Source organism: Equus przewalskii, chromosome 2 (assembly GCF_037783145.1).
Source record: "Equus przewalskii isolate Varuska chromosome 2, EquPr2, whole genome shotgun sequence".
Classification (NCBI taxonomy): Eukaryota; Metazoa; Chordata; class Mammalia; order Perissodactyla; family Equidae; genus Equus; species Equus przewalskii.
This window is the reverse complement of record NC_091832.1, coordinates 16,573,320-16,597,498: the sequence shown is the minus strand read 5'-3', so window position 1 is coordinate 16,597,498 and position 24,179 is coordinate 16,573,320. Positions and strand designations below refer to the sequence as shown.

The 24,179-nt window shown below is 56.9% G+C and overlaps 1 protein-coding gene across 5 annotated transcripts in view; it reads right to left on the bottom strand.

Moving 5' to 3' along the window:
• Positions 1-2,020: 2,020 nt before the first annotated feature.
• HIVEP3 (HIVEP zinc finger 3) overlaps positions 2,021-24,179 on the bottom strand; it is a 482,443-nt gene continuing 460,284 nt past the window's right edge. For 3 of the 5 annotated variants that reach the window (XM_070610044.1, XM_070610046.1, XM_070610047.1), the window contains 4 exons: positions 16,221-16,396; positions 9,821-9,907; positions 4,509-5,422; positions 2,021-3,287 (listed from right to left, as the gene is read on the bottom strand). In XM_070610044.1, coding sequence (XP_070466145.1) covers positions 2,475-3,287; positions 4,509-5,422; positions 9,821-9,907; positions 16,221-16,396 — 1,990 coding nt within the window. In that variant the 3' untranslated portion in view covers positions 2,021-2,474. The remainder of the gene's footprint in view (positions 3,288-4,508; positions 5,423-9,820; positions 9,908-16,220; positions 16,397-24,179) is intronic. The other 2 variants (XM_070610048.1, XM_070610049.1) reach the window with 1 other exon arrangement.

Below are 24,179 nucleotides of genomic sequence, written 5' to 3'. Positions count from 1 at the left end.
CTCCTGGCCACACCGTCCACGACTAGATCTCCCAGGGAGGAAATCTTGGTGGGTGGGCTGAGTACAGGGGGAACGACGCCCAGGAGAGCTGGGGGTGCAGGGCGGGTGGAAGGGCATGGCCACTCCCAGGGCTAGTCCTGCAGAGCCCCAGTCTGCTGTTTTGGAGATCTGGGGCTGGAAGATCTTGCCTGGGAAGATGTCAAACCTGGGCTCAAGCAATGCCCTTCATCCAGCTCCCAGGCCTCAGTGCTTGAAGGCTCCAGTCCTGGGGCAGCCCCACGGGGTAGGGTGGAAAGACGAGGGTGAGGAGGGCCTTGGCCTCCGACGTGGGCTGTGATTGGGGCCTGGGCTCCTTGCCACTTCCTGCCAGGCCAAATCAGTGCCAATGTGGTCAAGGCCTGGCTTGTTGGCGAGAGCACCAGACTCTGGGTCGGGCAGCTGGGAACTGCTTGATAACCATACCCCCAGCACCCTGGAGCCCAGTGGAACCCTGGGGAGGCCCTTTCCCTATTGTCCCCTTTGTGTCTTAGCTCTGAGACAGGACAAAGGGAAATGAACAAGGTGGTCTGGCTGGAGGCTGGACCTGTGGCTGGTTTGTCCACCCAGCAGGGGCCAAGCAGGGAAGGTCCTGAACTGGCGGAAGAGGGAACTATGGCCGAGCGCGGGGCACTCGCTGAAGGGCCTCAACGCTCCCCAATTGGGATGTCTTGTCTAAACAACCTCAACAGCTAGGAGCCCCTACAGGCACAGGATTCATGAGGCCTGGCTGAGGACCGGGGACAGCCCTGGGAGGTCCCAGATCTGTCAGCACCAGCCTGGGTGGCCCATGACTGTGGTCCCTAGCCTTTCTCCCCCTTGTAACTAAAGGAAACAATTTGGGGAATAATTTTGGGAAAAACCCACCTCTCCAGGACTAGAGTCAAGTTTCATATTTCAACTTGGGATTTTCATTTCTGGTCACATTAGTTTTCTTACAAAGCAAGTTTTTGCCCCAGGAAATGCAGGGCAGCTTCTTGAAGGAGGAAATGGGGACAAGGAAGGAGGCACTGGCTAGTACTGATTGCTTTGGGGAAGAATTCAAATGACTTAGGACAACTGAAAAATCCTCTTAAGCCAAGAGAATCTGAGGAGGCTGGATAAAGTGTCAAACACCAGCCTCTCTTTCTAGATTTACATATATATATTATTATTATTTTTTTTAATTTAATTTTTTAAACGAGATTTAAGCCAAAAAACAGGTCTGGGCTGTTCCCGCCAGGCACGGTTTGGGTACTTCCTGGGCGTAAGGGAGGCCTGACAGGGTGTGGGGCAGGGACGAGGGAACAGTCCTGCTTCAAAAGGTCCAGAAATGGGGCTCTGCAAACGTCCAGTTGCCGAGCACTGGAACGGCCCCGCCGTGGAGGAAACAGGGCCCTTTGTACCCCAGGGACCAAACGTGACAGGAAGCCTCAGCCCTGGCCTCAGGAATGGCGAGGCTATGCACCTTGGATCTTGACCTGTGAGGTCTGGGGCCTGCCACTTCAGCCTTGCGGGTAGTTTCTAGAACAAGGAAGGAGGGCTGTGGCCGGGGCCCTGAGAGCGAGGCCTAGGTCAGGTGCTCAGGAGCCGGGAGATGGAGCGTCAGGGCTCCTCTCTCAGCCCAGGGGCTGGGGGTGGGGGCACAGAGGGGGGATGCTGGGGGGCCGAGAGGGGGGTGGGCAGGGGGATTTCCATGGGTCAAATGCCAGGCTGGGCCCATGACTCAGACCACCTGGGTATCTTGGAGCCTGGGATGGAACCTACCAGCTCTCACCTTCTACCTGTTCCTATTATTTTGTGTTGAAATCCTAGGAAAAGTAACATTTTCTTTTTCTTGGGGAAAAGAAAGTTGGAGTTTTCCGGGCCTGCACGTGGAGGCTGAGTGGGGTCTCCCTGCCTCTGTCTGTGTCCCTCTGCCTCAGGCCGCTGGCCATTCTGCTGGCAGAGAGGGGTGGCCACTAGCTGGGGTGGACGAAGCGGCAATAAATAGGAAACATGAATGTCTGTACATAGGAGTGCTTACTTTTACATTTAATTATATATTTTTAAAAGTTCCTTGGTTTTTCTTCTCCTTCCAGGCATCCCTTTTCCCTCAGCAAATAGCCACCTCTTGCCAACCTTGGGGGTGGCTGCTGAGCGCAGCGGCCCAGGGTGAAGCCCCACCTACACCCTTTCTCGGAAAAGCACAAAATATTCACAGCCTCAACCTCCTCGTGGGTTTTTTTTTTATGTGTGTGTGTTGTGTTTGTTTCCTTTCAAGCAACAAAAGATATAGAAGAAGGCACAGGTAACTGCATACGTGGGAAGATAGAACAGATCAGGGCTGGGCAGAAGCTGCCTGGACAGATGGACAGACGGGAGAGGGAGCCCATGAGAGCGAGATGATTCGAGGAAGTTGGCTGGAAACGTCTGTTGCCGAACACCGGAAGCCAGATGCAGAAGCGGTCGGAGAGAGGCTAAGTGCCTGGGGGGCCCCTGTCCTCGGGCTGGTGTGGAGGTGCCCCGGGCCCCCCACTTCCTGAGGGCTCCGGGGAGCCCTGACTGGTCCTGGGTTCCCCAGAGAGGTTCCTCCTCCGAGCTGGGAAGCGAGCGGAGGCCTCTGCCAGGCAGCCCACCGAACTGCTGCGGTCCAGTGGCGGGGCGGCAGAGGCCGCAGGGTTGGCCAGTGTGCGTGGGGACTCCAAGCGGGGGCTCCGGGGCTCTGCTCGGTGGCTGTGGGGTGGCCGAGGCGAGGCCTCGGGTGGGGTGCGGGGGCAGTGCGTGGGTGCGGGCTCTGCGGGCACCTTAGCCACACGGGGCTCCCAGTCGGGAGGTCTGCCCAGGCCCCCACTCGTCCTCTCCCTCTCCTTGGGGTAGTCCCTGCCCTCCAGCTCCGAGGAGAGTGTGAACTTGGAGACCTTTGCCACGGGGGACACGGAGGCTGACGAACTTTCAGTGGGACTCCAGCGGCCTCGCTCCTGGGCCTCCCGGGCCCCTGTCAGGTCGCTGCCGCCCCCCGAGAAGCCGCTGACCCAGGCCATTGTGGGCCCTGGCAGCAGGGTGGGGTGGGCCCCCGGCCGGGCCTGCACCATCTGGATCCCACCGATGGGAATCAGGGGGCATGGGGCGCGAGTCAAGTGCTGGGAGTGCAGAGGGAGGTGGCTGAAGATGTTCTCCTCTGTCCGGGCCGGGAGGTGGCCGTGGAAGTCATGGGGGGCGGAGAAGGGTCGGGAGAAGAGAGGATGAGCAGGGCCAGGTGAGCAGGAGGGACTTCGGGACTCAGCCTTCTGCTGGGGTCAGAAAACAAGACAGGGTGAGGCAAGGGTTCCATGCTGGGCCCAGGGAGACCCCGAGCCCTTGCAGCGAGGAGGTGGGCCACCTGAGATCACAGAGCAAGTCTCGACTGAGTCAGAACCGAGTTCTGACTCCCTGCCCATGGTGACGCCCTATGCCGGTGCCCTCTCTGGAACGGGCCATCCCCAGTCCTCCAGGGACCGTGTGCACTCTCAGGCCCCATAGTCTCCAGGCATCTGGCCAGCATGCCTGTCTGTGGAGGACGGGGGTGCTCCGGCGAGGGGGCCCTCTATCTTGGTTCTGCTGCCTCTCCTGTTCCTAAAATGGTCTTGAACCAACTTCACCCTTGGACATGATTTCCCACTCAAGGCTCTTGGCCTTCTCCCACCACCAGGAATTTTAATGTGACCCCAAACTTAAAAATCAAGGAAAGATTCCTAGATCATGCTCCTCTAGGAGCTTGAATCTCTGAGTGATGGTGTCAATGCTGCTGATGGTGGCCGGTGGTGTTGGGTCATGACAATATGGTGACAGAAAAGGTGTCGGAAGGTGAAGGTAAGTTGATCATGATAGTGGTGTCAGTGCTGGAGGTCATGACAGCGGTGTTGACAGGGATGGTATTGGATGTGATGGCAGTGACAGGGAGGGTGGTGACAACAGTGATGGTGACTGTGCTGATGATATGACAACACTCATCAGGCTGATGGGGTGGCAGGAATGGTGTGTTGGAGTGTAAGGATGGCAGAGATAGGCGTTGGCGATGGAGACAGCGATGTCACTGATGCTTTGGCAGGGATGGTGTTGGCTGTGGTGTGTCTGAGGGCTCCGGTGCCAGGGATGCTGGAGATGTGCTGGTTGTGGTTAAGCTGTGCCATCTGTGCAAAGAATACATGGGGATGGGGTGGGAGGAAATGGCAGAAGTATTTACACGCACGTCCAAGACCACACCACTTGTGAGTCACAGAACCCGGATTTAATCCTGGGGAGTCCAGCTCCAGAGTCTGTGCTCTGCTGCTTCTGAGGCTAAATCAACTGGTTTCAGGCACCCAGCCTGGTGCCTGGCATAGGAGGTACCCAATAAACATTTGCTAAGTTCGTAGGAACCACTGAGCTGGCAGGACTGTTGACTCTAGGAGTGACGTCTGAGGGTGGAATGAACTTGCAGCCCCACACCCACCAGGGAGAAGTGGCCCAGCCCCCCCGGGGCAGGAACTCACCCATGTGGAGGTGCAGGTCTCGGGGCTTCTGCCGAGAAGCTTGTGAGGTAGAGGCGCGGGCGGGTAGAGAGCCCGCGGGGCCAGCCCCGAGCCTGGGCCACGCTCGCCCGCCGAGGGGCTGCCGGGCCCCGCCGAGGCCCACTTCCCGGGCAGTGCTGACCGTGGTGGTGACTCGGCCTGGCCTGGAGGCCGTCTCCTGGTGGGTGAGTGTCTGGAGGGGCCTGGGTCTGTGGCGCCTTCGCGTTCTGGAGGCAGATGCGCTCGAGGGGGCAGCTCCCGTCCCAGGGGGCGGGGGGTGAGAGGAGACAGCTCAAGTCTTGGAGACCCGCAAGGGAGAGGGCCCATCTGGGGACCAGGCGGACTCGAGGCTGAGGCCTGTGGCTCTCGGGCCGGTGAATGTCGCTGGGGAGACGAGTCGCTTTTGGTTAGTGAGTATTTGTGGGCGAGCAGTGGGCGGCTGCCTGCTTCTTTGCTTGGGGACCACGGCCTTCTCGGGGACATGGCCTTGGAGCTCAGGGCTGAGCCTGTGTCCTTCTCCATGGGGCCCGAAGGGGCTGGTCCCAGCCGGGGGAGGCACAGGATGCTTTGGCTGGACGTGGAGCAACTGCTGGCTGCCAAGGGCTCGGCTTCCGAGACTGAGCTGCCCCGTGGGGCCTGGTTGCCAAACGTGGCCTCTGGGGTGGGAGGGCCCTGAACGGGCGAGGAGTCTGCCGGTAGGGTGGCCGGTGGGCCGGGCGGGGGTGCCTCCGAGGACGGTCCTGATGGCTCATCCTGGCTCTCCTCCTCGTCCTCATCCTCGTCTTCATCCAGGTCCGAGTCTGAGTCCGAGTCCTCCAGGTCTGAAAACTGGTGCTCTGCCACGGCCTCTGAGCCCTCTCGCCCTTCCGAGTCCTGGAACGGGTCGTCACTGGTTCCTGAGGGGCGAACACAGGAGAGCCAGGGTCACAGCTGGCCCCAGGCCTCCTCCTCTCTAAGCCCCCATGACCTCGTCTGCAAGCTGGGCCTGAGAGTCATAACAACAGCACAAGATTGTTGAGAGGATGAGGGATGTGACAGGGGGATACTTTGTAAACAATCACAGTGAACAAGGATGTGACAGGGGGACACTTGGTAAACAATCACAGTGACAAAAATTACTTTGTATCTGCCCTGCACCAGGTTCATTTCTAAGGGCTTCGTGTGCATTAATTCATTTAGTCCTCAAATAATCTGATGAGGTTGGCACTATTCTTATCATCATGTTACAGAGGAGGAAACTAAGGTAAGAAAGATTCAGTGACTTGCTCAAGTAAGGTAAGTGTAGGGCTAGGACTGAACTACAGCAAATAAAACAGGCTTCCTGGTTTTTTTTAACAGTATTTCAGTGCTGGCTCCTCTATGGGCAAGTTAAGGCACCTTGTTGTGCTGCAGTCTTCCCCTTTGTCGAATGAATGTGACGGTCTCAACTTATGGGTTTGCGAGGAGGAGTAAATGCACACTTGGCACAAAGCAAGGGCTCAGATAATTATGGTCACTCTTAACACACTCCTGAAGAAATCTATTTTTCCGGCACCCAGCAGCCATGCTGGCTGGTCCAGCAGCACTGGGCCGTGCTCAGTCTAAACACACACCTGCCACCGTGGCAGGGTTCCTGCAGGCTGGTAGGGCACCTGGCAGGTGGCAGGCCCTGGCCCCTGTGGAGGTTTGGCTAAGCTGGCCTTGGCCAAGCATGCTCCATCCCGGCTGCTCTTCTCCAGGGGAGGTGCTGCCCTTGCAGGACCCCTGCTGCCCCCAGCCAGGGTGGGGGAGTGGAGCTCTGAAATGCCAATCTCCTGGTCTAGCTTCTGGTGCGGCAGCCCCACCCAGTCCTGGGCACCTCGAACATGCCACAGGTCTAGTTTGGCCATCTCTGAAATGGGCAGCCATCGGGACTCTGAGGAGAGCTCTGCTAACACCTGGCCCACCTGCCAGGTTCCTGAGGGTTGGTGTCCTGTGGGCCCATCGCCAGGTTCATTGCCAGCCCCACCACCTCACTCAGACACACCAGCACCCATTCCATTACTGACCAAGAGGGCCAGACACACAAGCTGACTCAGGTCACTAGTGCAACCAGGCTTCCAAGCCGCATCTTGCCAAGCTGCCCCGGGGCCAAAAAGCCAGCATTCCCGCTTCCAATAACTCAGCATGCAGCAGACAGATGCACGAGATGGACAGCAGAGGGCATTCAGGAGGATGTAGGTCGAAAACTATGGGATGGAGCTCAGGCTGGCAGGTGGAGGGAGGTCTGTGGGGCCAAGGGCAGGGTCTCCTGGCAGCTGGGAGCAGCGATGAAAAAGGGCCAGGGGCCAGGGCTTGGAAAGCGAGTAGGCATGGGGATGTGGGGTGCAAAACAGACTTCAGAGCTTTGCCCCAGCATTTACTTCCCTGCCTAGGACTCAGGGGGGGCCACTTCAGCCCCAGGAGTTCACCTGTCTCATTCCTCATTTACATATGGGGAAATCCAGGCCCAGAGGGGGCAAACGCTGCCCCAAGATAACAAAGGGAGTAGTGGCTGAGTCAGGACCAAGGTTTACAACCCTTGCATTATTACACTGCCAGTTTAAAAATGACTTTATGCTTTGAGAAGCAGGAAACGGTCTGGGTTTGAATCCCAGCTCCACCCCTGCCTTGCTGTGTGATGTTGGATAATTTACTCTCTCTCTCTGTTCAGTTTCCTTATCTGTAAAATGGGGGTAAGAGTCATAAAAGCCACCACATGAAGCTGTTGGGAGGATTATGAGGGTCTGACACATAGTATTTACCCAATGAACCTTAGCTATCATCATCTCCAGTACCCCACGACCTCAGCAGACAGGCAGCATTGTGAGCATTTCACAGTTGAAGGTCAGAGGGTAGAGCTACTAGCGAGGGAGAGTCGGGGAGACCAGCATCTCCTGATACCCAGCGGGGAAGGCTCCTAAAGACCCTCTGGGCCCTTTGAGGCCCAGAGAAGTGCGGTGGCCCGCCCGAGGTACCAAGTGCAGGAATGATGGAAGCCAAGGGTCCCCTGCCCAGCGCGGGGTTTGCTAGGCCCCCCACATCTGGGCTCCTGCAGGGCTCTGAGATGCCCCTGCCCGGATGGCCCATTCCCAAAGCCCCTCCTGGAGCTGCTGGCCACTGCAGGGATCGCCGCCAAGGCTCCACCAAGCCCTGCCTGCCCCAGACTGGGACCGCGGAGACGGAAGGAGGGCGCCGAGGGGGTCTGGCCACACGGTGGCGCTGGTGCCCAACGGCCTCACCGTCAGGGGCGGGGCTGCGGCGCTGGCCTGGCCACCGGGAGGCAGTCGTCCCTTCCGGGCCATGCTCCTGATCGCCGCTTCTAACAGGCATGTTCCTCCTGGAAACTTCCTCATCGCGGCAAGTGGCAACTCCATCCTTCCAGTTTCTTAGGCCATAAACCTCCGAATCAGCCTAGGCTCCTTTTTTCTCATGCCTCGCCCCCTGCCGTCCGTGTGTCAACAAAACCTGTCGGGTCTACCGGCAGAGTGTCTCCAGAACCCCATCACTTCTCCCGCCTCCACTCAGTCCACCCGGTCCAGGCCAAGGCGCGCTCAGCCTGGATCACTCTCTCCAGCCGCGCCTCCTACCGGCCGTCCTCTGCACGCAGTCAGATCTAGGAGCATCAGAGACGTCACTCCAGGGGACAGCCAAGTCCGCCCCCTGACCTTCAGGGCCCTAGCTCTCTCTGACCTCATCTCCCCCGACTCTGGCCCTCAGGGGCTGTGCTGTTCCTACTGCGTGCGGGAGAGCCTTTCCACAGACCTCACCTGAATTTCCTGACCGCGGGCTTCATGCCCTCTGCTCATACCACGCTAACAAAGGCCCCTCCCCACACTTCCCAGCCCCTCGCTTTGATTTTTTGCTTCACACTCGCCCCTGCCCTATTCCGCATTTGTTCATTGCCATAGAATGTGGGCTTCCTGAGGACAGGAACTATGTTCTATTCGCTGTGGAATCTCCAGCACCTAGAACAGCCTGGAACAGGACTGGTGCTCAGAAATTATTTCTGGAATGAATGCATTGATTTTGTCCTCGAATAAGGTGGGTGTGGTCATCCTTTTTTGCCTCATTGGAAAAATGAGGCTGGGAGAGGGGCAGGGACAAGCCCAGGGTCCGTCAGAGGACCTTGGTGTGCAGCCAGTCATAACCTCCTGACTCCCACCCAGGGAGGGCACAGCCTCCCCTGCCCAGCCCGCCAGGCACGGGTGGCGTGGAGCCTGCATTTTTGTGTGAACTTGGGCACCTGCCTTTACCTGTCTGAGCTTTACTTGCCTTAAACACGTTTCTACCACCAGCTATGAAGCCTCAGTGAGACATCTGTAAATGGCCTGGTGGACATTCTCGATAAGCATGGTAATCGCACATCCTTGTTTTGGAGGGAATAGCCCCAAGTTTATGGTGTTCTGTTCATTAAAGGTGATTTATTTCACCTAAAAGGAAATATGATCTAACTCTTTTGTAAGACTGCAAATATATCCCCCAATCAGAAAAACAAAAGCAGAAACACACACACACACACACACACACACACACACACACACACACCCTTCTTTGTCACGCTTTGTCCTGATTCTGGTTTTAGGGAATCTGGTCAAAGGTTTGCCTGGTGCAGGAGGAATACCTCTGGCCTCCCCCTGCTGGGGGGACTGCCTGTCCGTCCACCTGCCAAAGCCCCTCCGGCCTCCTCCCAGGATGCTGAGGCTGGGCAGTACCCAGCTAGACCCACTGCCTTACACTCACCTTCTCCTCTGCCCTTCTTCTCAGAAACTGACTCTCACATGCCTCTTGCTGGTGTACAGGGCTGGGATGCGGGATAGGGTTGGGAGGTGACAAGTTCTGGCTTTGGCTTTCCTGAAAGCCTCTGGCTTTAAAAGGCCCAGTGTGAGGCCCAGGCCCAGAGCGTGTAGGTGTGAGTGTGGGTGTGAGCCATCAGTGTCATTGTGAGGATTTGCTGAGATCACTCACGGCGTGTGTTTAGAACATGCCTGACACACCATGGTGTGCGGTCAGTGTTGACTGTAATTACCCATGTATCAATTTATTCAATATACATTCACTGAGCACCCATGGGGCGCCAGGTGCTCCACCACATGGCAGAGAGGAATGCACAGTAGCTACGGCTGCACAGCACGTACTGTAAGTGTACAGAGAGTGGGGGTGATCATGCTGTGAGTTTAACCTTCGTCTCCCAGTAGCTGGGAAAACCGGAGGAGAGGGCATGGCTCAGGGAGGGGAGGAAGAGGAGGGGGGCAGGGGAGAGGAAGAGGGAGAGGAGGAAGTTGGCGACTCGGTACCTTCTTCGGCTTCCAGCTCCTCCAGCACCCCCGTCTCTTGGCACTTTTTGCTGTGGGCCTTCGACTTCATGTGCTTAGTCAGATTCCCTGGAAAGGAATGAGAACGGACTCAGGTTTGGCTGGAGGGCAGGGGGCCAGGGTGGGCCCGGGGCTCACAGAGGCAGCACCTGCCTAGCTTCTCAGACCAGTCGAGGCCCTGCCAGCTGCAGGGGCTGGGCAGGGGCCCAGGCATCCCTCTGTCCAGGTGCTTAGGCTGGGATGTGCAGCCAGAGCCGCCATTCGAGGCAGTACCCAGGAGATGGGGTAGGGTGGGTGTGGGGCTGTGAGGGCACAGAGGGTATAATGAGGAAGTGAGATGCTGGTTAAAAAAACAAACAAAAAGGAAATTAAAAGACAACTCATGTGTAATAGGTTTTTCCTGCTTTTCCTGATGAGTGACACTCATCAAACAGGATTATTGGCCATCTCAAATGCTGGGATGACAGCGGGGTTCCCATTAACCAACATGGTGGGTGGGTACTGAGGATGCCCTTCCAGCGGAGGACACTTCTGGGCAGACTACAGGGAAGAATCTTAGGGTTTGGGAAGAGAAACCAGGACAAAGTTGCTGCTAGAAATGGAGAGAGGGCAGAAGGTGTAAGGAAGTCTGCTGGACAGGGACCTGGGAGCCATAAGGCTGGAGCCCAAGCCTTGACTTCCTTGACACAGGTCACTGTGCATGCAGTCACAGGTGGGGTGCCCAGCTCCATGCCTACAAAGCCCTTGGGGGGTGGCTGACTCTGCCCCAAGTGGTCAGTCCAGCTCCACAGACTGATGAACAGTGGCAGGAGCTCTGTGGAATCAGGGGAAAGGCACCAACAGCTTCCCTTCTCCTCCACGTGTGCCTAGCACTTCCCAGGCACAAAGCTCTGCGGCAGGAGTGCTCTGTGAGGGAGAGGCAGAGCACCCCCAGCTTGCCCCAGGAGGACGCAGCACAGACGCCTCAGGATGTTCCTCTGGGCCCAGCAGGCACCTCCAAACTATGACATGTTCACTGTTGCTCTGCAGATTGCTGTGTTTCCATACGGTCATTCATACAATAAATAATAAGCTCCCTGAATCAGGTACTCTATCTCATTAATCTTAATTGGCGAGTTTGAATGGATGGATGGAAGAGAGAAGAATGGACTCCTGGAACAGTCACATAGAGAGATTGGTGGGTGGATGGGTGGATGGATGGATGGATAGATGGATCAGTGGGTAAGAGGAAATATGGAGTGAAGGAAGAACAGGAAGAAGATGGACAGACGGATTGGACACTGGATTAGATAGGCACATGGATAGACAGATGGGGATAGATGATTAAATGAAAAAAATGGAAGGAAAGATAGTCAATAAACAGATCGGAAAATGGAGCAGTGGATAGGAAGAGACATGGGATGAATGGGAGAATGGCTGGTTGGATGGACGAATGGATGTATGCACAATATATGCCCAGGAGGGCAGGCAGACAGGAGGATAAGAGAATGGAAAGGTGGACGGAAGGATGGATTGGTGGGAGGATGAATGGGAGGAACAAAGAGGATGAAAATAAATGGGAAGACAAATGGATAGGAAGACAATTAGATGAGGGGATGGGAGAAATAGATAAACAGGAGGATGGATGGATCGATGGATGGATGATGGATAGATGGGTAGGTGAATAGGGAGAGAGAGCCCACGGATGAAACAAAGGGAGCTTCTAAATCATTCTGAGAATTTTAGGGAAACTTTAGGGTTTTGCTGAGAGGGGAATGGGAACCCTAAGTTGGGATTCCCTGGGGTGTGGAGGTCAAGGGCAGCAGGGGTGGAAGGGGAGCCCTTTCCTTCCTCCCGTTAGTCCTGGTCCATGGCTGTATCCTTCCCAACTCAAATTTTTCTCCTATAACTGGACAGAAAACTGGATCTTCTACTTCTGGCCAAAGGGGGAGCAGAGTCATAACTTCCAGAGTCATCCTGCAGCCAGCGGGTCCCCAAAGGTCCCAATCCAACATCAAGGGCCTCTGCCATCACTGTGGTGAGGAGGCAGAGCCTGAGTAGGATGTCAAGGGGTGGTAAAGGCAGCTGGAGTTTTCCATGGGCCAGAGACACTAACTGTGCCCTAAGATTCTGGAACCAGCCCACTGTCCCTTGACTACCCCAGACATAGAGGACTATGAATACTGCTCATTCTGGCTATGACATTATTTGTTGTACATGTTTTGCCTGGAAGGTTTGGGTCTCTATTCAACCAAGTCAGATGCTGAGTGGACAATGGTGCATAATAACCCTGCGTGGGAAATGCTTTTCTCATCACGGAGGTAAAGTGTTGGAAGGAACCTCACAGACCATGAACCCAACCCCCACCAGGCCTGGGGTTTTCCTGCTCTGCTCTAACTCCAGGTCCAGGTGCTATTAGAGAAGAGGATTGGCTGGGATGTGTGGGAGGGCTCCTCTTGACCAACACGGTGAAACAGCCAGCCAAGGCCACACTGCTCATTAGCACAGAGCCCCGTCTGGAACCAGGTCTCAGGACTCCAATGGCCTCAGGACTCTATACTAGCAGAATGGAACCAGGATGGTCTAGGAGCTTGAGGGTCGTGGGTTTGAATTCGGGCTCTACCACTTGCTAGCTGTGTGTTCTCCGGCAAGTTTCTTAACCTTCTGAGCCCTCCTTTCTGCAACTGTAAAGAAATACCTACCTCTCAGCGACACCCGGAAGCGTTGATGAGAAAACACCCATAAAATGGCAGCAGAGTGTGCCTGGCAGAGAGCAGATGCCCACCACGTGGAATCTCCCTCCTTCTCACACCATGTGCAGCCTCCCTCCCAAGATAGTCACTCTTTATTGAGCACGGGGGACTCTGCCACCTCTGCTGTGTGTGGAGGAGAGGGATGCTGAGATGATGCTTGTGATGCAAATGGCTTTACTTCAGTCTGGGCTCAGGGTTCCCAGGAGAAGGCACCAGGCAGCCCCCTGAGGCCTGCTTCTCCTCTGTCCCTGCCCCTGGAGGCTGCAGGGAGGAGTCTGAGGCAACTTTGCCTGGACAGGACATGTGGGTCACAGGAGCTGAACCAGCAGCCTTGAGCGTTAGCCGGCGCCCTCCCAGACTTGCCCTCCCTGGGCCTGTCTCCTCCTCTGTGAACGGAAGGAAGTGTACCAAATGGCCACAGGTGTCATTTTTGGCCTGGGCACCGTTTCCCTGTCAAGGGGCAGAACCCCGGCTTGCCAAGCAGCACCCACAGCCTCTCATAGTTGTCCCAGGCCCCCACCAAAAGCCAGACAGAACTGGAATGAAGGAGGAAAGGCAAGTGGAAGGAAAATGATGGACATCTGGAAGAGAGGTGAAACTTCTGCTGATAAAATCAGCCAATGACCCTGTCTGCCTCGTTTGGCTTTGACCAACTGCCCTCCCTCTGTCCCCGCGGCCTGGTGGACGTGAGGCCCACCCACAACTGCCATCTGTGTCCCCCGAGGCGATCGGCGCAAGGGCCTGTACATGGCAAAGCCACTCTGCTGGCCTCTGGGAACCGTCTGAGAGAAGGAGCCCCAGATCTCCACAGGGACATCCTGGCAGGCCTTTCCCGGCCCCACCCACTGCGACACCCCTCAGATAGTGCCCAGGGGCCGGAGCTGCCACCACAACATCTAACATGGAGACAGAGACATAGACAGGCAGACAGAGACGGACAAGAAGGACTCTCTGGGCCCGGGCGCAGCCAGGGGGTGGTGATGGAGGGCCCCCAGGACCACCAGGCCCAGCCTCAGCCCTCACACAGCCTGGCTGGGCCAGAGCCCAAGGGTCTGAAGGTTGGGAGGAAATGGAGGCAGCCTGATGGGGGCTGGGAGCCGCGAGAGGAGGGGCATGTGGTATCTGAGTGATGGCTGAAGGGCCCACCACTCCAGGAAGACACATGGCTCGTGGCCTAGAAGGAAGAGGAACCTCAGTGCCGGCTGCTTCCCTCACTGTCCTGAGTGCAGAGACAGCCAAGAGCCAGCCTTCTCGGCTTTACCCTGCGGCCCCCCAACCGGCCCCTCTCTGCGGTCATTGAGTGTGAGATCCACTGTTTCAGATCTGCTCACTGCTTCTGCTCTGGAAGGTACTGTCTTCCAGAAGCCTCTGGGAGCATTTGAGGAGAGCGCAGCACACCTCCTGATGGCTGGTGGAGAGCCAGGCCTTCGGGGCAGCACGGGAGAGCCCGCACAATCTGGCTCCACATCCTGGGGCTCCAGGGCCAGGGCATGCAGAGAATCTGCAGCCCCTCCCCAAGGTTCCGCACTCTCAACCCCCAGGACTCTGTCCTGGCTCAGAGGGGCCTGGTATGGCTTCCAAGTCAGGCATCTCCTTGGTAAAAAGCTATGTTCCTACCAAGGATGCAGGCCTCTCTCAGGCAAAGAAACACCAGGGCTTTTCTCTCCACAAAGGCAGTGGGAATGGAACAGAGACCGCTGGGCTCTGGCTGGGAACTCAGCCGGATGGGCCGTGGCTGGGTGATGGCTCCCTGGGGTGGTGGGCAGCTCTGTGCAGCCTGGGGCTGGGAGGCGCTCTAAGGACTAGGCTCCTCATGCTGTGAATGGCACCGTGTGGTCCCCTGGACACCCCCTGGGAGCAGGGGCAGCAGCTGGGATCCATGCTGGAGGCCACCTGTTTGGCCACCTGGTTTTACCATTTCTTCCAGAAAATGGGGAACACTGCTCACAGAGGAAGATGATGGGGGTGATGCCAGGAGGCAGGGGTCCTGGGTTCTAGTTACAGCTCTAGCTTTAACAGTCACTTCCATTTTGGGGGAGCCACTTTCTTTTCTTTCAAGGGGGGCTTAGACAAGAGGTTTCTGGCGTTCAGAATCAAAGACTGTTATTTAAACCGTCAGCCAATTATTCCCATCTCTCTCCTCCATAAAGTCCCAACTGGCCACCTAAGGCCAGGGGAAGTGGGATTGTGGGGGACACATTGGGGACAGAGCCCCCCCACCAGGGCTGAGTCACCCTGGGTGAGCCGCCCTGGACATGTCAGGGCTCCAGGCCTATCTGCCCTCTCCGGGAGCCCTTTGGGACACTGTTTACGAGCCATCAAGAGAGAAGAGGGCCAGAGATGGGAAGTAGGAGGGTGGGCGCCTCCATTCACCCCAAAATCTTCGTGGGAAAGTTTGAGCTCCACTTGAGAACGATGGCTAGAGCACAGAGGCGGGCAGGGGGTTGGTTAACAGGGTTAGGAGACCAGAGACAGGTACCTGGTCCGAGAGGAGGCCATGAGCCAGGGATGTGATAAACTGCCCCCTGACTTAGCACAGAGAGAACAGAGGGGCCAGCAAGAGGTGGAGGAAGTGAGGAGGGCTGAGACTCGGTGAGGCCCTCCTCGGAGCTGCCGCTCAACCTCTCTTGCTGGAAGCAGCTTTACCAACAGGAGGAAGGTCAACAAGTGGCAGAGCTGAATCTGCTCTCCAGGTCCATCCACTGCAAACCACATGGCTCGAGCCAGGGCTGGCGTGGAGGCCCCCAGCTTGCTTAAGGAGAAGGCAGGACCCTGATGCCCAGACCCTGGCCAAGAATCTGCAGAACACAAGAGGCTGAAGCCACCAGAGTGTCGGGAGCCCCAGGCCTCCCTCTGAGGCACCTTCGTCTGCTCAGCTACCAGGAAGCAAGGAACACGCTGCAATGTCCTCCCTGCCTGAATGAGCAGGGAAGAGCTCGATCCGAGGCCCAGGGACCCAGCCCCACTCGTCCACGCCAGGCGCTGGGGGGGCTGCAGCAGGCCAGGCCACCACTGCCTCCCATCACAGCTCTCTGGCTGCACACCCTCACCGGCCAGTCCTCCTTCCTTTCCCAGGTGACCGCCAGAGCCTGGGCTGACCCTGCTGTGGAGTGTGGCAGGGGCAGGAAGGACAGGCCTGCCGCTCTGGGTGTGGGGAGAGCCGGGCCCTGTGCTGAGAGCTGCAGAGAAGCTGGGCGGAGCAGGAACGTGGTCCGAGTGGCGAGGCGGGTGGAGGCAGGGGTGAACTCTGGCATGAGAAGTGACCATGCGAAGTGTGTTAAGTGGCTGGGAGTGGAATGGATTTCCAAACGCGAGAGTGGCAGTGACGAGTGCGGATGCTGGAGCTCATCGGCTCGGTGGACAGAGGGCTAAGGAGACATGCAGAAGGAAGGGGGGATGAGGTCAAAGCAAAACCAGGGACTGGGCACAAGAGCGCCGCCCGGCCGGGTGGGATCCAAGAGGATGGGCGGGGGCAGCCAGGGCGCCACTGCCCGGTCTGTGGCCGGCTGCTCTGCCAGTGGGGAACCCAGGAAGTGGGGGGGTCCCAGGCCCCAGGCAGAGAGGTCTGGGCCTCTGGGCTCTGTGTTGGGGCTCCCTGAGGGGAGCCCCTGCTGTGGGCAGGGGCTGTGCCCCAGCTGACTGTCTCTTACCTTTGGTTTTAAAAGCAAAGTGACAGTGCTTGCACACATAGGGCCGGACGTCAGTGTGGGTGCGGATGTGCTTCTTCAGCATGCTGGGCTTCTTGCAGCGAATTCCACACTCCTCACAAACATATTTCCCTCGGCCGCGGCCTCGCACATAAACATACTCTTCGTTTGATTTGTACCTATGAGCAACAGGCGTCATGGTAAAGGAAAAACAAAAGGAGGAGAAGAGGCAGCTTCCCACCTCAGAAGGCGCACGCGCTTCCTAGCTGCATGCAGCCCAGGACGGACATCGGGAGAGCAGGACGCGGAACCAGAGCACAGCATGGGGTGGGGGCGATCGATCACCGCGGGATCTGCCAGGGACCCCGGCCCGGGCCCTGCCCCTCCTTTCCCTGCAGGGGCAGCAGGGCCTGGCGCTTCCTGCCGGGGATGAAGCCACAGGTCTGCAGGGAGGCCTCTGTTCCTGAGCCTCAGCACCAGCTTCTGCTCACAGAGCCCAGCCACTCTGGGCCACCAGTCACAAAGAGAGTAGAAGAGATAACAACCCCAGCTCCAACAGCGGTCGGTCGTTTACCAAGTGCTCCCTGCGCGCTGGCCCTTCACCCGAATTCAGTCATGGTCACCGACAGGAGCCCTTGCGAGCCCGAGGCTCCCTCAGCCAGAAAGGGGCAGAACTAGGCCCTGAACCTGCCTGTCCACCTCCCACGAGGGGCAGCAAGTGCTAAAGCAGTCTGCTAGGAAGCCGCCCAGATGCCGCCGTGTGCGGGGAGGCACGAGGGACGGCCGTCACTCCCCTGTCCTCGGTTTGAAAGCAGGAGGCCTGCACTCCCTCATCTCCAGCAGGGCTGGAAGCTCTCAGGACCCAGGCTCCAGCCCCCTCGCCTCTCACGGGGCCCCCAGGGATCACTTGAGGTCACAGTGGGAAGTGCCAACAGCTTTCAGGAGCCTCCTGGGGTGGCCGGCTCACCTGCTGGGCCTCAGGGCCATGACGCTCTTGGAGCCGAATCAGAATGCTCTTATTTCCACTTAGAAGGAAACGCGCTCGACCCCCACAAGCTCACTCAGCACAATCCTCATCAAATTGCCTTCTTGGTCTAATGCTATAGATGTGCAAGTCCCCCGATGAGGGCAGCGAAGGCTGCCATGGGCAATGGGCCAGGCAGGGGGTCCTGGCATAATTCCAGGAGAGCTTTCTGATTCATGAAGCCTGGAGGTCCCATGAGGGGGCCTTGGGGCATGTACGGCCTCTGGGCCTGCTAAGCACGCCTCCAATGCCCACCCTGCACAACACGCCTCTGTCCGGGGGGGCTCCACACCCGAACTCTGGGGGGCGGGGAGGTGGTTGGGTAGAGGTGAGGCAGAGACAGCAGCTGCGACTCAATCCTGCTCCAGTGGGGTGATCAGCTTACAGCTGAGAGGACATCACAAGGATGGGCTTGAAAGAGGGGACTCTAAGCGGGGGCTGGCAGCCAGCAGCAGAGTGATCACCCTCACACACTCACACACACACTCTCACACACACATACCACCTCTCCACTCTCATACTCAAACACACACTCTCTCACATATACCCACACTCACATACTGACACACTCACACACACACCTTGACATACACACATACTCACACTCATATACTCACACACACACACACTCACCAACCCCCCACCCACACAGTGACAAGCACACTTCCCCCCTACTCTCACACACACACTCACATACGGACTACTGTCCATGAGTACAGGCGGAGCCTGCTTTTTTTTTTCCCTCAGCTTTAGCCAACTGAGGCCTCTCAAGTTCTCTAAAACCGCCCTTTCTTCCCCTCACGGGCCCTGACAGGGCAGTTTCAGGGCCCAGTCCTCAGGTAGGGAGGGCCCACTCTTCCCCTGATCTAGGGCAAAGCGCCAGCTCGTGTTCATGGGGAGGAAGTGAAGACCACGGGGCTGGCGGGAGAAATGACTGGTTTTGCCCTTAGGAAGAGCACTCTATGGGCAAACACCGGTGTCTGCCTCCCAGGGACAGCGGTTCACCCCATGCAGCAAGCCTCCTGGACCCAAACCAGCTACCCACACCTGGATTTTAATTACCGTGTTGCCGGGTTCCCCTGGGGCCCAGTCTGAGATGGGGTGCCCTTTCCCCAGCAAGAGAGGAAAGAGGTGAGAACGGCTTGGTCTCCTCTTAGCGCTGGAGGCTCTGCCACCTCCTGGACATCAACCTCCACTGGCCCTGCTCGGCGGGTCCATGACCTCTCCTCCCCTCCGACTCCCAACCACAACGGCGTCCTCCAGCGTGCCCCTTCCCTGTACCCCTACTGTGGGGGCGCTGTGCGGGCTCTCTCACACAGGCCCACAGCCACTCGGACTTCTGCCATCTCTGGGCTTCACTCTATGCCCAAGCCAAGTCAGCAGCACGCACTAGGGTGCATCCATCACAGCTGCTCCCAGACCCTTCACTTCTTCCTCCACAGTGAGCTTAAACCACATGTGGTCTTCCCGAAGAGAGACACACACACACACCGAGAAAGGACGCTGAGACTTCAAGGGCGGTGCCTTGACTTGGAGGAGTCGGGTAGGGGAGGCATATATGCAACCCCATACAACACTTGGTCACACACCAGGGAAGGTGTGCACAGCCAGCTGGGGAGCATAAGGGAGGAGCCTGGCTTGGGAGGGGGCAGGGAGGACCATCAGAGATGGAGAAGGAAGGCAGGACTCCAGAGGGGGGACCCCAGGAGCAAAGGCAGGAGTGTTCAAGGCCTGGAATGTTTGGTGGGTGAGAGCAGATGAGGCCAGACAGGCGGGAGAGGCTGGACCACCTCTGGCCTTGAATGCCACCCTAAGGAGTCTAGACTTGATCAAAGTTGTCTTAAAGACAAACATAAAGTCTCGAAGAGAAGATACTGCCCGGACGTGGGGAATGGTCTGGAAGAGGGTGGACTTAGAGTCCGAGCATGCTTTGTGGTTCCCAAAGGGCCCAGTCCAGGGACAGGCATGGGACAGCAGTCAGTGTGGGCTGGACCCTCCTCCCGCCTGAGGCCAACCCCCAACCAGCTCAGGATCAGCAGCTGATCCCTAGCAGCTTCCAGGCCTCCCTCTTCTGGTACATTCCACCACTTCCACCACCACGACACAAGCTCAGTAGTTCTCTCTCTCAGCACCAACCAACCAGCCCCAAAGCCTCCTCAGACCCCAACCCGCTCCAGCTACTGCTCCCTCTGCTTCCCTTCTCAACCCCAGCCTGGAAAGGGCTGTCCCGGCCTCCTTACCACCCCCACTCCTGAGCCCACTGCAGCCCAGCTCCGCCAAGGTCACAAGCTGCTAAATCCGAAGGACAGCTGTTTCATGCTGTCTGTCCTCTTGCCCGCCTCTGGAGGGGCCTGCTTGGCTTGGTGACCCCATTCTCTCCCACTGGGTCTGCTCCGCAGGCTCCCTCTTTGCCTCCCTTTCCCATGCCGGTGCTTCCAGGCTACGTGGCCTGACTTTCCCCCTGGATGTTGACGGCTCCCCCATCTCTCTCCAGCTCTGACCTCTCTGCTCCACATCCAACTGCCCCCTCGGCATCTCCCCTGGTGGTCTTTTGGCACCTCACCCCCCATGTGCCCAGAACCATGTTTCCATGTCCCCCGACCTGTATGAGTTCCTCCTGGGTCCCCCTCTCAGTAAATGGCACGCACACCTCCTTGACTGGCCAGGCCAGCTGCCTGGGCTCCATCCTCTGTGCCTCCGTTTCCTTTCCCCTTCATATTCAATCCATCCCCACAACCCGTCAATGCTACGGCCAACATAAGCTCCAAGGAGGTCCACCTCCCTGCCCCCACCAGCCGGGGCCATTATCCTCCCTCTTACAGTGCTGCATCCTTTCTTCACAAAACAGCCTGTGGGAGCTTTCCCAGGACACATGCGGTCCTGCCACTCCTCCCAGCCTGGGAGCCCCACTCAACGCTCCTGTCCTTGCTCTCGGCATAGAGCCCTGCCCCTTCACTCGGAGGACACGGAAGGCCCCGGGCACCACCTGGCCCAGCCACCTCTCCAGCTTGTCTCTCATCAGGTCTCTCTGATCGCCCCTCCCTGCCGCATTCCTCAACAACCACATCAAACGCCATCCGGTGCCTCTGAGGCCCCTTCCTCTGGCCTTCCGCCTGCCCCAGCACCACCCGCTTTCATGTAACCAGCTCCTCTGCTCCTTTGCCAAAAGGCCCCCTCCTGTGGAGCCCTCTCCCACACCTCTGGGCCTGGGGTGTCCCACCCACTCCTCCTGCATGGCACTTGTCCAGCTGTGTGTACTGTAATGGTCTTTTCACAAGTGTCTACATTATCCCCATGAGGGAGGGACTGCATCTACCTCATTCGCTGGTGAATCCCGAGGGCCTAACACAGCACCTGAGACCCAGCCGGTGCTCAGTAAATACTCATCCGACGCACACGAGAAAGCCAAGCCACGGCCTTCTTTCCTCGCATCTGCTATAACCAGACTCTCAGCCTTGATGTTCCCACTCCATGAGTGCCTGAGCACAACTCCACAAGTTCAACCTGATGCTGTGTGCTCCGTAAGGTTGCCACACACAGCTGGTCCCTCCTAACCACGATGGACTGGCTGAACAAGGCCCACTGTCTTTAGGAGCTACTTTGCTCATATGGTAGGTCTGCAGGAGACCTGTGTCTGAGTTCTGGATCCTGCTGGAACTTGCTGGGTGACCTTGCAAGTCACTTCCCCTTCCTTGTAGATGGTCCATCTTCATTGCTCTCAGATATACCAAAGCACTGTCACATGCCTGACCTTATTCAGTGCTCCCATCAACACTTTACCATTGTCCCCAGAAAAGGGAACAGAGGCCCAAAGAGTTCAAGTGACGTGGCCAAGATCACCCAGTGAGCGATCTTGCCCCTTCGCTCCCTGGCCCTGCGCGGACTTGCTGCATGAGTACCTTCAGACGATGCTGACCCAGGCTTCCTGCACCCCTTCCTTCTCCAGGATTCCCAGGGCCTGTAACACCACAGCAAACGAGAGCAGCATCGTTCTCCACCCATCCCTTCCTGAAAGGCCGCCAGCTCTGGGCGGGACCCACAGGTGTTGACAGCTGCAGGAAAATGCCCTGAAAGAGCCGGCGCAGGAAACCAGAAAACCATGGTGGGGCCCCAGGGGCAAGGTCCTGCCTCCCAGGTCTGCTGGCTCCTCTCCCCTCCCCAAAGGCTGCCCCTTGCCCAGGGGGAGAAGTGACCGACCCCCCTGCCTGTTTCAAGGCTGCAAGACAGTCCCTGTCTGCCAGGTCTGGGTGCAGCGGACTCACGGCTCCCAGGACAGGGAGCCATTTCTCTGAGCCCCACCACCTGCCTGTCTTCTGTTGCCCTGACAAGCCAGGGGTGTCAGCCAATCTGGAAAATGTTTGGTTTTGTTCTTAAAGAAAAAGAGCCAGGGCCGGCCCAGTGGCATAGTGGTTAAGTTTACGCGCTCCACTTTGGCAACCCAGGGCTCACAGGTTTGGATCCCAGGCACGGGCCTACACGCCACTGTCTAACCACGTTATGGAGGCATCACACATACAAAATAGAGGAAGACTGGCAACAGATGTTAGCTCAGGGCCAATCTTCCTCACGAAAAAAAGAAAGAAAGAAAAAAGGAAAAGAGCCGTTTCTGTGGATTCCAGAATGTCTTAGTTAGAGGGACCTGAGACCAGACATCTGGACTGCCCGAGGCCACGCAGCAAGGGGACTCTGCAGAGCAGGGCTGGAGCTTGGGTCTTCTGACCATGGCTGTGGCACCAAGGGTTCCAGACCCCCACCTGAAAGCCCCTTTTCTATTTAGCTGCCTGGGGTCAGGAGATGAGCGAGGCTGCCAGGAGGGGCATGGACTTGCTAGGATCTTCTGGATCTGTCTTTACCCTCATGCTGTAGCTCTAAGATGCGCAGACTCAAAGGAAAAGAAAGAATCTTAAACAACGCCTTGATCAGGAGGGTCTTACCATCTTCATCCAGTGGAGAAGGAAACAGAAACAGAAGGTGTAGCATCTTGCCCAAAGTTACAAGGCGGCTAGAAAGTGGCAAAACAAGGACTGGAACCCAGAGCTGACCCCAGTGGTCTCAGGCAGGACACAGTATGACCTCCCACCTTTGGCAACTTCTCCTCCAATCCCACAACCGGTGAGGCTGAGCTGCCTGACCGTGAACTTTCAGCACATGACAGCTGGGGTTGTGGCTCTAGACTCTTTGGAGGCATTTCTGAAACCTGCAGCTTCCACCAAGCACATGGGAACTCAGTGCACAGCTCCCAAAGGAGACGGCACAGCCCGATGCTCCAGAGGCCAGAAGAGGGGATGTGGTGGAAATCAAACGGCATTTCAGGCAAGGCGATGGGTGAGCTGATGTTCTGGGACTCTGCCTATGACAAAGACTCAGCAGTGAAGCTGCTCTGCGAGGTACTGAGCCCCCCGTCACTAGCGCTTTCACTCAGAGGCCAGATGAACAGGCTGGGAGACCCCGGAGTAGGAGGGAATTATGGTTACCGCAGCACGGAGACACAAGGGGCTTTAGCTGGGTTAGCTTTACGCCCACAACGATGCTGTAAAATATTTATCTGTTAAATATTCCATGTTTATTCCAATAAATTTAAATAGGATATTTATTCCTGACCAAATAGAGGCTCAGGGCACCAGATGAGGGTAGACTGGCAACATGACTGAGCAAGGCAGAAGAGGCGTAACGAGGGGGACGTGGTGGGGACTGAAGTGAGCTGGAAGGCAGGGCACAGGCCCTCTCTAAACGGACAGTGGCTACGCCTTTCCAGCCAAGTGTTGCATGCGGTTGTCAGATCTTCCAGGTTTTCAAGAAAACCACAGATCGAGATTTTTTCTAAACTAATAATGTTAGCATACCCTTATCCAGCTCTTCCTGGATGCCAAACACTATTTTCAACGCTTTGCATGCATTACCTCATTTAAACCGCACGGCAGCCCTATGAGACGGAGTTTCCAACCGTCCCCATCTACACATGAGAAAACGGAGTCACAGAGAGGTTGAGTAACCTGCCCAAGGTCACACAGCCAGTAAGTTAACAAAGTCAGAACTTGAACCCAGGTTGCCTTTTACAAAGTTCAGGTGATTAACTGGTATACAATTCTAAGGCTTGAAATTGCCTGTTTTAAAAAACACAGTGTAAGGCAAATCAAATAGAAGGAGAGGCAGATCCAGCCCAGACCTAAACTTCTGGCTCAGAGTAATTTCCGCCAGGCCACGCAGCTTGTAGGGGCACGTCTGACCTTCAGCTCACAACTTTTCTCTCCACCGAGCTGCATTTTTCCCTTAAACGAGGGGATGAACTCAAGGGCCTCCAGTTCCCTTCCTCGTCTGAGAGTCTGTGAGCCTATTCTGCACGTATGGTATTGACTTTTCCTTATATTATTACTATTGTATCATGAAACTCTCACCTCTCCTCCAAATCTGGATATTTTAAAGGTTTGCCAAACTTCTAATTCTACTATGATCTCATTGCCAAATATGCTTCTCCCCCAGGGGTACAACAACTCGGGTACAATCACACAAAGCAAGAGGAAGGTGTGATCAGAAATGCACATGCTGCCGCTCCGAGGCCCATTCCACGGGCGGCCTATGTCCCGTGAAGGGAGGCTCAGGGTCGGTTCCCAGTGGTCACTGTGCCCTGGGAGGTCCGGCCATGGCGAGCTGGCCAGCTTGTCGGCGGTGACATGCTGCTCTCCCAATAAAGCTCAAAAGGGAAGGGATGTCTGTGGGAAGAGCAAGTGCCAGGTGGCACAGCCTACCGAACTGTGTAGCTGCTAAAAATATTCAGTAGCCAAGAGGTAGGAAACACACCCGTTGGTGAAAAATGAAATGGGGAGGCTGAGCTGTGGGTCACAGGGGCATTCATGCTGAGTAGATTTGCCTTTCGTCAGGGTTCTGCATAAATTACATCACATCCCAATGCCCGGGGTGGGGGTATTTAATGCACCGTC